Below are 15,350 nucleotides of genomic sequence, written 5' to 3'. Positions count from 1 at the left end.
CATTAACTAATATGTATCAAATACAAGAAGTATAAAACAAGGAAACCTTTCAGATCATACATATCAGAGGTGGGTTCCTACCAGTTCGCACCAGTTTGGTAGAACTGGTTCGTCAAATCTACCGAACCGGTTAGAAGAGGTTCCCAGTGGACCCGGAAAGCAGGCCACACCTACAGAAGAGGTTCCAAAAATTTTTGAAACCCACCACTGACAGACAGACAGACAGACACACACACACACACACACAGACTCACACAGAGAGAGAAAGAGAAAGAAAGGAAGAAAGAAAGAAATAAAAAAGAAAAAAAGAAAAAGTGAGAGATGAAAGAAAAAAAGGAAAAAGGGACAGAGAGACCAAAGGGGAGAGAGAGAGAGAGAGAGACACACAGAGAGACAGACAGACAGAGACAGCACATGGCTGGCAAGCCACTCCCACCAGGTCACACGGCCAGCAAGCCACTCCCACAAAGGAGGCCACACCCACAGAGTAGGTTCGAAATTTTTTTGAAACCCACCACTGATACATATATATACTGTTTACAGTTCTTCTACCATGTAGAGAAAATACCACTCAAAACAAGTTCATTTGCAGGAGAAGAAGCAGTTTTCAGACTGCTACAAGTTCAAATTAGAGATAAGTTAAGACAATAGTGAGAAGTCCCAAACAGATGAGTGATTTAATGAAGAAAGAAGGAACCAGAGTTACTTTGGTGTTGGTAGAAGACTGCAGAGGTCGTGTCTTTGTAGGCTTGATAATCCTTTCTCTCTGGGTCAAGATGGTGTTTCTGGCTCCCTCCCACTTCCCAGGACCGGTCAGACGGAACTGAGTAGCTGAACAAGGTCCAAAATATACTTCCCAGGCCAACTTTGGATCGGTCAGAAAAAGACTCAGCAGCTTCGGTTTCACTCCTAATATGGAAGCCAGTTCATCCATGTAATCAATATACTGCACTATTAAGGGATTGATCCTGCTTGCTGCATACCTAAGAGCAAAAGATAAGTTAGCCTGTTGAAGACCAGATTATAGAATCAAAAATCGTAGAACTGTAGGGTTAAAAGAGCTCTTGGAGGTCTTCTAGTCCAACCCAATTCCTGCCTGAGATCTTGCTTCCTCTTCCTTCTCCCTCTACCAATTTACAGCCACAAAATTACCATTCTAGTTGAGCTGCATAGTAAGTGGTTTGTTGTTCTACACATCAATTAATATCAGAGGTGGGTTCCTAGCAGTTCGCACCTATTCGGTAGAACCGGTTCGTCAAATCTACCGAACCGGTTAGAAGAGGTTCCACTAGTGGATCCGGAAAGCAGGCCACACCTACAGAAGAGATTCCAAAAATTTTTGAAACCCACCACTGATTAATATGTTAAAATCTTTGTTTTATATGATATGTTTCATCTTTCTTCCACTGTATGCAGTGTTAATGTTACTATTGCAAAATATCAAAGACTTGTGATAGTAATACTAATACTTTAATTAGTGTCTATATTTTATAGTCTAGAACAGGGGTAGTCAACCTTTTTATACTTACCACCCACTTTTGTATCTCTGTTAGTAGTAAAATTTTCTAACTGCCCACCAGTTCCACAATAATGGTGATTTATAAAGTAGGGAAGTAACTTTACTTTATAAAATTTATAAAGCAGAGTTACAGCAAACCCCTACCGCCCACCATGAAAGCTGGAACGCCCACTAGTGGGCCGTAGGGACCAGGTTGACTATCACTGGCCTAGAAGTAGATCGTTTATGAATTGTAAACTTCACAGTTTTTGTTCTCTAATGCTAGGCTATGGCTGAAGAATTTACAAGAGAAGTTGAATGCTTTTAGTTTTAGGACATGTGACATAGTGGTGGGTTCCTAACCAGTTTACTACAGGTTCGCAAAGCACCTGCACGTGCGCGATAGAACAAAAATTGTTCAGAAAAAAAAAGAAAACAGCTGAGGAGCAGTAGTTCAAGCTGCTGCTCTGGATCAGCTGGGCTTCAGAAGCTGGAATAAAGGTAAGCATAACTGGGCAGGCGGGCCCACTTTTAGAAAAACCCAGAGAACCGGTTCGCTCTCTGTTTTAAGCCAGCACTACTGGTTTAGCAATAGCAGCAATAGCAGTTAGACTTATATACCGCTTCATAGGACTTTCAGCCCTCTCTAAGCAGTTTACAGAGTCAGCATATTGCCCCCAACAACAATCCGGGTCCTCATTTTACCCACCTCGGAAGGATGGAAGGCTGAGTCAACCCTGAGCCGGTGAGATTTGAACAGCCGAACTGCAGAACTGCTGAAGTAGCCTGCAGTGCTGCACTCTAACCACTGCGCCACCTCGGCTCTTTGGGAGAACTGGTCCAAACCAGTAGGAACCCACTTCTGATGTGACACACATACACACACACCCGCTTGCTAGTCTAATTAGAGTTGTCTTTGATGAGATGGATAGTCATATACATTTCAATAATAAATAAATAAAATAATAATATAATATAATATAACCCAATCTACGTCCCATCCCTTTCGGCAAGCAGTAAAAAGTTTATAAAATATAAATATAAACTTAACAAATAAGTTTAATATGTAGCTTTACTAAGTTTGTATCCTATGGGTGAGTTTGTGATTGTAATGTTAAAATTTATTCACTCAGGCATTTTATATACAAGGCCAGAATATTTTGTAGAAATAAGCACATTATATGTACATAGTTGATTTCCTACCATTTTTCATTGTATTGGATCCTCTTAACAATATCAGTCATCATGTCATTATCTGAAGGTAACTTGTTCAAGCCTGAAAAAACAACATCAGTTTAATCTTCAGGTGCCCCCTATAGCCTGAGAAATGCAGAACAGTTTGCAGACAGGTAATGCACATATACAGAACATACTGTGGACTGAATAGAGAAACTGAGGTAGACTGTGTCATGCGCCAGCATATAACTTTTATATACTGTTGTTGCCCTCTAGCCTCATCTAATGGGCACAGAGACAATTATTAAGTATATTGTTTGAAGCTGACCACACCCCCTTACCCATCAGCCCGCATTCTCAAAATAAGTGCACACAGGGAAACCAAGCTCCATTTCCTTTAGTATTTGGAGAAGGCAGAGGCACAAAGAAGAATCCATCTTAATCTGTGGCACATGGTCATCTAATGACAAACCCACATCCCACACACAGAGCATCGCTGGTGAGATTTAAATTGCTTGTATTTATTAATTGTTACGCTCAGCAGTAACCCAATACTGTCTATCTTGTATTTGGTTCTCATTGCATGTATCCCTATTTTCCCCAGTTCCACCATATCCTGTTCTTTCAATAAGGCACTCAGATCTACGGACACAGTTTGTTTTATTGGAGGATAGGTGGGTTTAGCTGCATGTTGAGCTGCACACAGGCTAACATGTAATGAGGACAGAACAGACTGTAACTGTGTTCATTACATGTAGAGAAATGTTGGAAATGAAAGTATTTCAATAAAGGACAAAGTGTTGTGGTTATATAGCAAAACACTAGGAGGATTTTCTGAAGAAGGAATGTAGCTACTCCTGACTTCCAGAAAGAAACCAAAGTAGTAGAATGTTGGAGAAGGTGATGCTGGAAACATCACCTTCGCTGTGCCCGTAGATGTTTGCAGATCAAATCTAATAGCCTTACCCAGTACTAAGACTGCAAGCCAATGCAAACTTCCTGGGGTATTCAACCACTTAGAACAATGGTGGCTTGCTTCTGCATAGGTATGCAACAATTCATGCAGACATATTCCTTGGTGATTTAGGACCATTGCACTTAGCTTCCTGGATTCAAAATATAGTTTTGTTGGAAAGATGAACTAGTTCAGGACTGGCTAATTAGCATGAAATAGATTTTCTGCATATCAGCTTTCTGTTCTGTTGAACAGAAGTGGTTCAACAGCTTTACTACTTCAGTATAAACTATGCCTCAGATTATCATGGACATAATCTAAACTAAAGCACTCCCATATACGTAGCTCCCATCCATTTAAACCAGATGTCAATATATTTCTTTATGGCTTGCAATCACATTAATTAATTTCACATTTCCTTACTCAAATATAAAAGTGTTCTGGCTACAAAAAAAGATAAATTTTGTTTCTATTCAAACAAATGCCTCACACACAGTACTATAATCTGATAGTTTAATCCCTTTGATCCAAGAGAATTAAAGAAAGCCAGTTATGATTGTTGGTTAATCATGTCCAGTCTATCTGCCTACTTTACGAGCTCAGCCAGAAGTATTTTGCAGACCAATCACCCAGTAGTTAGTTTGTTTTTTCTACTTAAAGCCAAGTGTGACCGATGCTGGGGCCATTAGCATTGCACCAAGGCTAGGAGAAATGACCTTATCTGAAATTGCAGAACAATTTTGGTAGAATTTTATATTCCACTTGTATACTGTAATTTTTCCTTGGTTACTAAGCCTTATAAAATGATTCTCAAGTATCAAAATGAAATGTTAGTTATGAAAAAATTCTCCCTTTGAAAAATGATCAATGCCTTTCTGTAGTGCATAGAAGACATAGAACTAAGGAGAAATTTTCTAACAGTAAGAACAATCAACCAGTGAAACAGCTTCCATTCAGAAGTGCAGCAACACTGGAGGCTTTTAAGAAGAATCATTTGTCTAAACTGTTATAGGGTTTCCTGCTTGAGCAGTGGGTTGGACTCAGTAGTGGGTTTCAAAAATTGTTCGAACCTACTCTGTGGGTGTGGCCTCCTTTGTGGGAGTGGCTTGCCGCCCATGTGACCGGATAGGAGTGGCTTGCCGCCCATGTGACCGGATATGAAGATGCCGACGACACTTGTCAGAACCACCTTAAATTACCTCACACACAGCACTGGCATGCATAAGAATATGATGTCAACTTGTTTTTTAAAAGGCATCTTTGGTTTGCGTTAAAACAACTTCAACACACGCAATGTTCTGATTGCACCACAAACGCAGTAGTCATCCTTACCTTTCACAGAGGCACTGAGTTTTATAAATATGAGCATGATAGTGTAGAATAATCATATCCAAGGACCAGTGGTGGGTTTTAAAAATTTTTGGAACCTCTTCTGTAGGTGTGGCCTGTTTTCCGGGTCCACTGGTGGAACCTCTTCTAAGGTAGACTTGACGAACCGGTTCTACCGAATAGGTGCGAACTGGTAGGAACCCACCTCTGGTTGGACTAGAAGACCTCCAAGCCCCTTCCAACTCTGTTATTCTGTTACGTGATCTAACATGAAAGCATTATAGGGATATTTTTCTGGAACATAGCATTTTTTTTTTGATGGTGTTACAGGTATTGTTGCAGGATGTAAGCTGCTTCTTGTAGAGCTGCCTCTTGCAAATGGATGATGATCTCCTACCTTTTTATATATTTTGGTCAACTCAAAATGGTGAGCATAACCGATATTCTTGCTTCCTCTTTTCCTCACAACAACTCAACACAATAAAAGGACCATAGTTCCCTGTTCTGTTCCCCCCCTCCTTCGCTGGTTAACAGACGACAGGCAAACAAAATGAAACTCTCTTTATCAGTTCTCAGTTCAAACTGGCTGCGAGCCAAAATAAACTAATTGAAGTCTCTGCCAGAAGATAACAAACTGAAAAGCAAATCTTTCTTACGGCAACACAAGGTGAACCAAACGAAAACAAAGCACTTCTTCCAAAGTCGCTACGAATCAGGGTTACAGAAGTCAAATCACTTTTCCAAGTGTACATCAAAGAAACCACGATCAAGGATCAAGGAACGTTGACTTCTGCAACCAGGGTGTGGCACCACCAGTCCTTTTATCTGTCAGGGAAGCCTCTAACGAGGCACATCTGGGTGCAATCACCTCCTAGGAGTCCTCCGTTGTGCCTTACGTCGGTCAGCTCTTCTCCTACGTGGATCCCGAAAAGACTCACAGAAGGGTTCTTGCTCAGCCTCTCTTGTCTCCTCCCCATTGCTCCAAGGCTCAGCCTCTCTTGTGTCCTCCCCACTGACCGAAGGCTCAGTCATTACTTGGGGACCAACTAGTCTCTCTGAGCCCTGCTCAGAGTCAGACCCCTGTCCAGAACCCTCCTCCTCTTCCAAGCATGACTCATAAGCCCCCTCGCTGTCAGAGTCTGATAACAGCTCCCAAGGCTCTAGCCGAGTCACAACACTTCCCTATCTCTGTGTTACATGAACAACACAATTGGTCATATTGCAAACATTTAGTATAGCTGGAGACTACCTTCATGGACACACAAATATATATCACATGGCTTTCTTGTTCTTATATAAAAGGGGGAGTTGATTATATTAGCCAGCAGTGCAACCTTCAAGCCAAGCAAAATATCAGCTGTTATTTTTATTTATATATATTCTCTCTTACCCTTGAAGATTCTTGTGGCCCAGCGAGCTTGGATCTCAGATACAGGCATAATGGCTCCTATAGGTTTGACGAAGCCAATCACAGCTAATGTGTGCTTTCCCAAGTGTGGTGGGAAAACATTTTTATACAGTGAGACTTTATTTGCTTGGGTTCTGAGGATAATGTCCTGAGTGTAGGGAAAGGAGAAGGTGTATCCTGTAGCAAAAATGACCACGCCAATATTTTCTTCTGTGCTGCCATCTTCAAAGATCACACCTCTTTCAGTGAACTTCTTCACGTGTGGTTTCATTAGCACCCTTCCAGCAATTATAGCATTTGGTAGGTCATCTCCCATAATTGGAGTCTTACTTAGGAACCTGCAAAATGAAGAAAAAAACCACACTGGCAATATTTTACTCCAGAAAATGGGCTTATTAACCTTCAATTTCAATTCAATTTCAATTTATTGGCATTTGTATGCCGCCCACTCCCAATGGGACTCTGGGCGGCTTACAGGCAAAAACAACATATATTAAAAAATTAAGATAATACAAATATTAAAAATCAACAACATGCATACAGTTGGAGTGGGGCTGGATACTAATCAACAGCCCCAGGCCTGCCGGAACAGCCAGGTCTTGGTGGCTTTGTGGAAGGCCGGAAGAGTGGTGAGGGTCCGGATCTCTACGGGGAGATCGTTCCATAGGGCCGGAGCAGCAACAGAGAAGGCCCTTCCCCGGGGACCCGCCAACCGACATTGACCGGCCGACGGCACCCGGAGGAGGCCCAATCTGTGCGATCTTATTGGTCGTTGGGAGGTAAATGGCAGGAGGCGGTCTCTCAGGTAGCCAGGTCCTAAACCATGAAGGGCTTTAAAAGTAACGACTAGCACCTTGAAGCGCGTCCGGAGACCAATGGGGAGCCAGTGCAGCTCGCGGAGGATGGGTGTAATATGGGTGTATCTAGGTACACCCAATATCGCTCGCGCGGCTGCATTCTGAACCAGCTGCAGTCTTCGAACACTCTTCAGGGGCAGCCCCATGTAGAGCGCGTTACAGTAATCCAGTCTTGAGGTGACGACCATGACCATTAAAAAAGGGAGGGGTGTTAAAGTAAGCTATTGTAAATGATCATCTTAGATGTTTTTCAAACAGGCTAAGAAAGCACAGCCTTGGTAAAGAAAAGCTCATTTGTGTCAGAGGTGTAATTCAGTGTATGGCAGCGGTGGGTTTCAAAAATTGTTCGAACCTACTCTGTGGGTGTGGCCTCCTTTGTGGGAGTGGCTTGCCACCCATGTGACCGGATGGGAGTGGCTTGCCGCCCATGTGACGGATATGAAGATGCCAACGACACTTGTCAGAAACACCTTAAATTACCTCACACACAGCACTGGCATGCATAAGAATATGATGTCAACTTGTTTTTTAAAAGGCATCTTTGGCTTGCGTTAAAACAACTTCAACACACGCAATGTTCTGATTGCACCACAAACGCAGTAGTCATCCTTTCCTTTCACAGAGGCACTGAGTTTTATAAATAGGAGCATGATAGTGTAGAATAATCATATCCAAGGAGCAGTGGTGGGTTTCAAAAAATTTTGGAACCTCTTCTGTAGGTGTGGCCTGCTTTCCGGGTCCACTGGTGGAACCTCTTCTAACTGGTTTGGTAGATTTGACGAACCGGTTCTACCGAATAGGTGCGAATTGGTAGGAACCCACCTCTGGTGTATGGTGATGTATTCTCTTTACCCATGTATTTATACCAAATATAAAGTATATTATTTACTGGGTTTGTATTTTTATAACAGTTTTGTCCAATTGTTTTCTGTTTTTACATTCTTGTTGACTTCTTTTTTTGTATGCAATGCCACATTGTGAGAATATATTTTATTGCAAAGTAATGAAATGGCAGATACAAAAATGTCAGAAAAGGGAGCTTCAGCCTAGAGTGGAAGTGCATTTTTCTCAGGGAACCCTAACCCTAACCTTAACACCACCTTTATCTTCATAGCCACCATAGCTAGAAGCAGAAGAGGTGAAATTGGCAAAGTAATTTCTATGCAGGCGTTCAGCTTTTTTGTAAAAAGTATAATGGTAAATAATAATAATAATAATGAATGAAAAAAAGTCACAAGATACACAGAATTAGGTACAGAAACCAGAATGTCAGGTTTCAATTTTTTTTAAAAATGTTTCTAATCTTTGAGGCTATAACTAAATATTTAAATATATGTGGGAAAAGGGACATTGCAGATGCTGCTGGAGCTGCAGGATATTTCCAAGATTCAGACTCAGAGACTACTGTTGTTACTCAGCTTTAAAGTTGCTCCTAAAATGGAGTTCATATTTACTTTAATGTCTACACTCCATGTCTTCCTAAGTCTCAGAGTATGAAGAAATTCCATCCTTACCTGTGCTGGGGTTTTACACCATAGTTCTCATGGTTAAATTTCATATTCAGCTTCTTCTCTCCCCATTGGTTTATCAGTGCCCCAGGAAGTTTATGGAAAAGGAGATTTTTGAAGCGTGTAAAATGCACTGCATCAAAAGGATACCCACCATCAGAGACTCGATTAATCACCCAAGCACCAGTTCTAGTGCTCAGAAAGACCTGGGAGAGGAGAAAGGGAAATCAGCACTAACTCCTTCCCCAGCCTTGTAAGCTAGTGAACAAAATGGAGACTGAACCACCTTCCTGCTATATTTTGCCTAATCCCATCAGAACCAAAATGACCACCTCACTTCAGACCCTGAAATCCCATCTAGACCAAAGAAGAACAGCCTCCTCTCCAGCTCACAGTATGACTCAAGCGTGGCACGACAAAACTTGACTAAGCCGCGCCCGATTAAACCGCGTCGCTGATGTCATCAACAGGGCGCAACAGTGAGCGCGGAGAAAGAAGGGTGCTTTAAATAGCGCTTTGAAAGCAAGCCGATTCAACTTAAGGTAAGGGTTAGGTTTAGGGTTAGGTTTAGGGTTAGGTTAAGGGTTAGGGTTAGGTTTAGGGTTAGGTTAAGGGTTAGGGTTAGGTTTAGGGTTAGGTTAAGGGTTAGGATTAGGTTTAGGGTTAGGTTAAGGGTTAGGTTTAGGGTTAGGTTTAGGGTTAGGTTAAGGGTTAGGTTTAGGGTTAGGTTTAGGATTAGGTTTAGGGGTTAATTTTATGTTTAGTGTTTACAGCGTGCTTCTGTCTGTTGATGACGTCAGCTACGCGGTTTTGTCGAGCGTGGTTTAGTCGAACGCGGTTTTGTGGTGGAACCTGACCCAAGGGCAAGCCTTTCAAGGAATGTGCAACCTAGAGAAACCCCAATTTTCCATCTCCTTCACAATGAACTTCTTCAGTTCTGCTGACCTTCTGAAAGGCCCATTTTGCCTAACGATAGAAGTAATCTCAAGTACCACAAGGACTTGCCTAGCTACCCAAAACTAGCCAGCAAATCAGATCCCTGGGATTTCCTACCTTGCAGTCTTCAATCTCTATAAAACTCTTTGCTTTTCCATTGTTCAGGGCTTCCACTTTCTTTTTAAGTAGGTACTCAATGATCATTGAGTATCATTTAAGAGCCGAGGTGGCGCAGTGGTTAAATGCAGCACTGCAGGCTACTTCAGTTGACTGCAGTTCTGCAGTTCGGCTGTTCAAATCTCACCGGCTCAGGGTTGACTCAGCCTTCCATCCTTCCGAGGTGGGTAAAATGAGAAGCCGGATTGTTGTTGGGGGCAATATGCTGACTCTGTAAACCGCTTAGAGGGGGCTGAAAGCCCTATGAAGCGGTATATAAGTCTAACTGCTATTGCTATCATTACAATGAACATGGTTCTTCTCTTCAATGTTGTGCACCTTGTTTTGACAAAAATGAAAACAAAAACCCACAACAGCCCACTCCTCCTTCCATTGAGTCCCAAGGGACAACAGGGCGTGCCAATATATTTTTTCCTAAGAGTGGAAAGTACATGTGGAGGATGTTCAGCAAAAAAAGAGACAGAGAATAATCTCATTCTCAACCTTTGATGTTCCTCTTCTCTCTGGTTTCTAAGCCACTAGGACAGGGGTCAGCAACCTTAAACACTCAAAGAGCAACAAAGGTCCTAACCGGAAGCCCCCTGTTCAATTCTAGAGCTGAGCGGAAATCTGGTTCTCCCACTATAGAGTCCCCTCCTAGCACAGTGTCCTTTTTCCTCTACCTGTCCTAACCAAAAACCCTATCAATTGTGGAGTTGACCAGTGACAGTGAGCCACAGCAGAGGGACGAAAGAGCAGGGGTGGGTTCCTGCCAGTTCTAACCTCTTCTATAGAAGAGGTTCCACAAATCTACAGTGCTGTTTAGAACTGGTTCCAGCTCCCTCCCCCCGCCCGTCAGCACATCATCAAGATGAAGAGCGAGAGGAGGCATTCTGGGAGTTGAAGTCCACCAGTCTTAAATCTGTCAAGTTTGAACACCCCTGGAGGTTTTTTTCTAAAGGGTTAGGGGTGCAAGAGTCTTGTAACTTGACAGCTTTAAGACTTGCACACTTCAATGCCAGAGTTCCTGAGCCAACATGACTGGAGGAGGAATTCTGGGAGTTGAAGTCCACAAGTCTTAAAGCTGTCAAGTTTGAACAGCCCTGGGGTTTTTTTTTTTTCTAAAGGGTCAGGGATGCAAGGGTCTTGTAACTTGACAGCTTTAAAACTTGCATGCTTCAAATGCCAGAGTTTCTGAGCCAACATTTTGGTTGCTAAGCAAGAGCGTTGTTAAGTGAGTTTCACCACATTTTACAAGTTGGCCACGCCCACCCAGTCACATGACTGCCAAGCCCACTCGGTCACATGGCCGGCAAGCCACTCCCACCCGGTCACATGGCTGGCAAGCCACTCCCACAAAGCAGGCCACACCTACAGAAGAGATTCTAAAAATTTTTTGAAACCCACCACTGTGAAAGAGCCACATGTGGCTCTGGAGCCACGGGTTATGGACCCCTGCACTAGGACTACCTTTCAGTAAGGAAAGCATATTTGATGAAAAGTATTGCAAAGCCCTCCAGTCTCACCGACAAAAGTTCAACTTTCATTCAGATATTATCAACAATTTAATTATTTAATAATAATTTAATAATGCATTCACATGTATTACTAATTGATAGAATTAGTCTCTGAAATGCTATCCCAAAGCAACAAATGTGCCCCGGTAGTGTTTGAGCTCAAAACCTGACAAAATCACCTGCTGTTATCATCAGATTCAAAACAAAACTTGTTTAAATACACTGTACCTGCTTTGTGCTATGGCTGAGATCAATAGAAATTTCTAATCCAGAATTTCCCAAGCCTATGATGAGGATTCGTTGGTCCTGGTATTTTTCAGGATTCTTATATGCCGAACTGTGAATAATTTCCCCCTTAAATTTTTCAACACCTGAGGGGGGAAAAAAAGGAGCCATCTTTGCAATGCTGGGGAAAGCATTTCTTTGTTGGGAGACAGAAAAAAATGTCAGTATAGGTGCGGGATTTGAGATGAATTTTAAGATTAAGATTAGATTAAGATTTAATAAATTTGTATGCTGCCCAATCCCGAAGGACTCAGGGCGGCTTACATAAAAACAAGTTAAAATATTAAAAGAATTTAAAATACAAAGACAAAGCAGTTAACATGCACTCAATCTTAGTGGGGCTGGAGCTCAATCAAGGATCAGCAGCCCCAGGCCTGCCGGAACAGCCAGGTCTTAGTAGACTTCCAGAAGGCCGAGAGAGTGGGGAGGGTCCGGATTTCAGGGGGTAGGTCATTTCAGAGGGCTGGGGCAACTACAGAGAAGGCTCTCCCCCGAGGAGCCGCCAGACAACATTGTGTAGTCGACGGCACCCGGAGAAGGCCCATCCTGTGAGATCTTATCGGACGCTGGAAGGTATGTGGCAGGAGGCGGTCACGGAGATATCCAAGTCCTAGGCCATGTAGGGCTTTAATGGTGATAACCAGCACCTTGAAGCACGTTCGGAGACCAATAGGGAGCCAGTGCAGCTCACGAAGAAGAATTGTCATGGTTAGATTATTAGTTTATTAGATTATTAATGTCACATTGCTGCCTGAGAAATCTCATTCTTGATACTTGCTCATACAATTGTCAGAAATGGCCCACAGATATTGGACAGAAGGATGGTGACTCTTGTAGTTTTTAAATAATAACCAGGGATTAGTGTCAAGGATGGGATGAGAAATACACTAAATCCCAACCATTTTTGCATTCTTATTATCACTATACAATATTAGTAAGGGCACTCTATCTTGACTGTAGTAATCTGGATTCAAAAACCCTAAATAATATACAATACAGTACAATACAATAGCAGAGTTGGAAGGGACCTTGGAGGTCTTCTAGTCCAACCCCCTGCCTAGGCAGGAAACCTTATATCGTTTCAGACAAATGGCTATCCAACATCTCTTTAAAGACTTCCAGTGTTGAGGCATTCACAACTTCTGGAGGCAACTTCTGTTCCACCGATTAATTGTTCTCACTGTCAGGAAATTTCTCCTCAGTTCTAAGTTGCTTCTCTCCTTGATTAGTTTCTACCCATTGCTTCTTGTTCTACCCTCAGGTGCCTTGGAGAATAGTTTGACTCCCTCTTCTTTATGGCAACCCCTGAGATATTGGAACACTGCTATCATGTCTCCCCTGGTCCTTCTTTCTATTAAACTAGACATACCCAGTTCCTGCAACCATTCTTCATATGTTTTAGCCTCCAGTCCCCTAATCATCTTTGTTGCTCTTCTCTGCACTCTTTCTAGAGTCTCCACATCTTTTCTACATCGTGGTGACCAAAACTGAATGCAGTATTCCAAGTGTGACCTTACCAAGGCCTTATAAAGTGGCATTAAGACTTGACGTGATCTTGATTCTATCCATTTGTCTATGCAGCCTAGAATTGTGTTGGCTATATACTAAATTCAATCTCTCTCTCCCTCTCTCTCTCCCCCTCCCACTCACCCACCCTCCCTCCCTCCCTCCATCCATCACCAAAAATTAGCACCCTAAGTCAAATCAATAATGCCTTACTGATTACCACAAAGATGGAACTGGCTTACAAGAAAGTCAATGTTGCTGTATAGATGAAGGGTCCTAACCCTCCTCTAGAAAATAACCTAGTTGCTGTTGTTTTTTTTTTTTAAATATAGGCTCAAGATTAATTAGACATATTGATACAAAAACAAGACAGTTAATGACCATGAATTAAGCTTTTCACTCAAGAAGTGATATTGGCAGGCTTTGCCAGAAGTAAAGGTAAGAGGAAATTACTCTAGGTGAAACAAACAATGTAAGAAGGAAAATACAGCTTGAGTTATTGTACTGCATCAACCACAGTAAGAAACCGCTACTGGTAGATGTTTGTAGGGGGAAAAAAAACACTACTGGAGACTATCAAATTTTAAAAAAAGATTTTATGTCATGCCATATATATTTTTATATATGTATATATTGAAAATCAGAAAAACTAAGCTGGGAAGACAATACAAAACTCTGTGAATATGTCCAGGAAAACACTAAGTGTTAAATTCAATTTAAAAGAGGCCTGAGTTTATTTCTAATGAATAATGGAATGAAACATATTAATGTTTTGCAAGTTCTGCTTGAATCAGCATTCTCAATTAATTTATAAGAAAATCACAATTGCTTACCTGGAAATGAATCCAGAGGAAAATAAGGATGCACATGGAAGCCTGTGCAAAGTAGAACAGCATCAAAGACAGCCGATTCCTGCCTCCCGTTCATTTCTGTTACAATTTCCCACTGTCCGGTGATGGGGAAATCTGTGTGTTTCCTTAAATGGCGGACTTGAGCCTTAAGATAAAAAATATTTCTTTTTATATTCAGGTTTATAGTTGTTTTTCTTAAAGTGATAAGTGAAGCCCTTGAAGTAAATATAAGATAGAGAGCAAGCCTGGTTCAGAATAACCAGGGATATACTTGCTTAATTCTCACTGCTAACATTCCTCTTTGGACTTCATCAGTTCTACAATAGAGACTAGCTTTCTGCAGATACTCAAATGGAGTATGGAACCAGGTGCCCCTTAAGGATCAAGGATATGAATATTTGGGGTGATCTAATAAACCAAAAACTGAAAGTCATTGTCATCTCTGGTGTCTACTACAAGGTCTCTTGGTGACTTCTGAATGATCTGTATCTTTTCGCCTGCTTGATCTTTTCGCCTTGCACCAGGGGTGGGTTTCTCGCCCCATTCCAACCGGTTCGGTTGGAACGGGGCCGGCGGCGTCCTCGTGCACGTGCGCAGTGCACGCATGCATACTAGCATCTGTGCGATGCTCCAGCTGCTCCTGGAGGATCGCGCAGGCGCTGTATGCGTCCTGCGCATGTGTGGAAGCGCAGAACTCGTCAAAAACGGGTAAGAAATGCGGACGGGCGGGTGGACCCTTCGGCGTTCCCGGAAGTTACTTACTTCCGGGTTCGCCGACCAACCGGTTCGCGGGGACTGCCGCGAAACGCCTGAAACCCACCCCTGCCTTGCACATAATAATAGTGGTTCATTGGTTCTTAAAATGGGGATTAATTACCCAAGGATTTAATTTGAGTACATCCTGGGGATAATGGAACAGTTTATAATAGCTCATTTGTAAACTGAGGATGTAGTTGGGCTATTGAAATGTATATATATAACAACAAAGGCTGAGTTACTTTAGCTTTTTAACAAATGATGTTATTAAGAGCAGAAAAAAGAGTAATTTGATCAAACAATTTAAGGACCCCATCTGTAGAAGTACTATGATAATGGCTTGAATTGTTACTTACCTGTTAATTATAAATAATTACAAATGGTATTTCTTGTAGTAAGTTTACAGCAGAGGCGGATTCCTACCAGTTCACACCTATTCGGTAGAACCGGTTCGTCAAATCTACCAAACCGGTTAGAAGAGGTTCCAACAGTGGACCCGAAAGCAGGCCACACCTACAGAAGAGGTTCCAAAATTTTTTGAAACCCACCACTGGTCCTTGGATATGATTATTCTACACTATCATGCTCATATTTATAAAACTCAGTGCCTCT

At 42.1% G+C, this 15,350-nt stretch overlaps 1 protein-coding gene across 5 annotated transcripts in view; it reads right to left on the bottom strand.

Moving 5' to 3' along the window:
• Positions 1-552: 552 nt before the first annotated feature.
• The window catches only part of LOC116514668 (dimethylaniline monooxygenase [N-oxide-forming] 5-like), a 30,143-nt gene continuing 15,345 nt past the window's right edge, over positions 553-15,350 (bottom strand). For 3 of the 5 annotated variants that reach the window (XM_032226301.1, XM_032226302.1, XM_032226298.1), the window contains 6 exons: positions 13,965-14,127; positions 11,569-11,711; positions 8,738-8,937; positions 6,349-6,704; positions 2,702-2,774; positions 553-983 (listed from right to left, as the gene is read on the bottom strand). In XM_032226301.1, the coding sequence (XP_032082192.1) occupies positions 629-983; positions 2,702-2,774; positions 6,349-6,704; positions 8,738-8,937; positions 11,569-11,711; positions 13,965-14,127 (1,290 nt within the window). In that variant the 3' untranslated portion in view covers positions 553-628. The remainder of the gene's footprint in view (positions 984-2,701; positions 2,775-6,348; positions 6,705-8,737; positions 8,938-11,568; positions 11,712-13,964; positions 14,128-15,350) is intronic. The other 2 variants (XM_032226299.1, XM_032226300.1) reach the window with 2 other exon arrangements.

This window comes from Thamnophis elegans, chromosome 11 (assembly GCF_009769535.1).
Source record: "Thamnophis elegans isolate rThaEle1 chromosome 11, rThaEle1.pri, whole genome shotgun sequence".
In the NCBI taxonomy this organism is placed as follows: Eukaryota; Metazoa; Chordata; class Lepidosauria; order Squamata; family Colubridae; genus Thamnophis; species Thamnophis elegans.
Note: the sequence above shows the minus strand (reverse complement) of the source record. Positions and strands in the feature narration are given on the sequence as shown.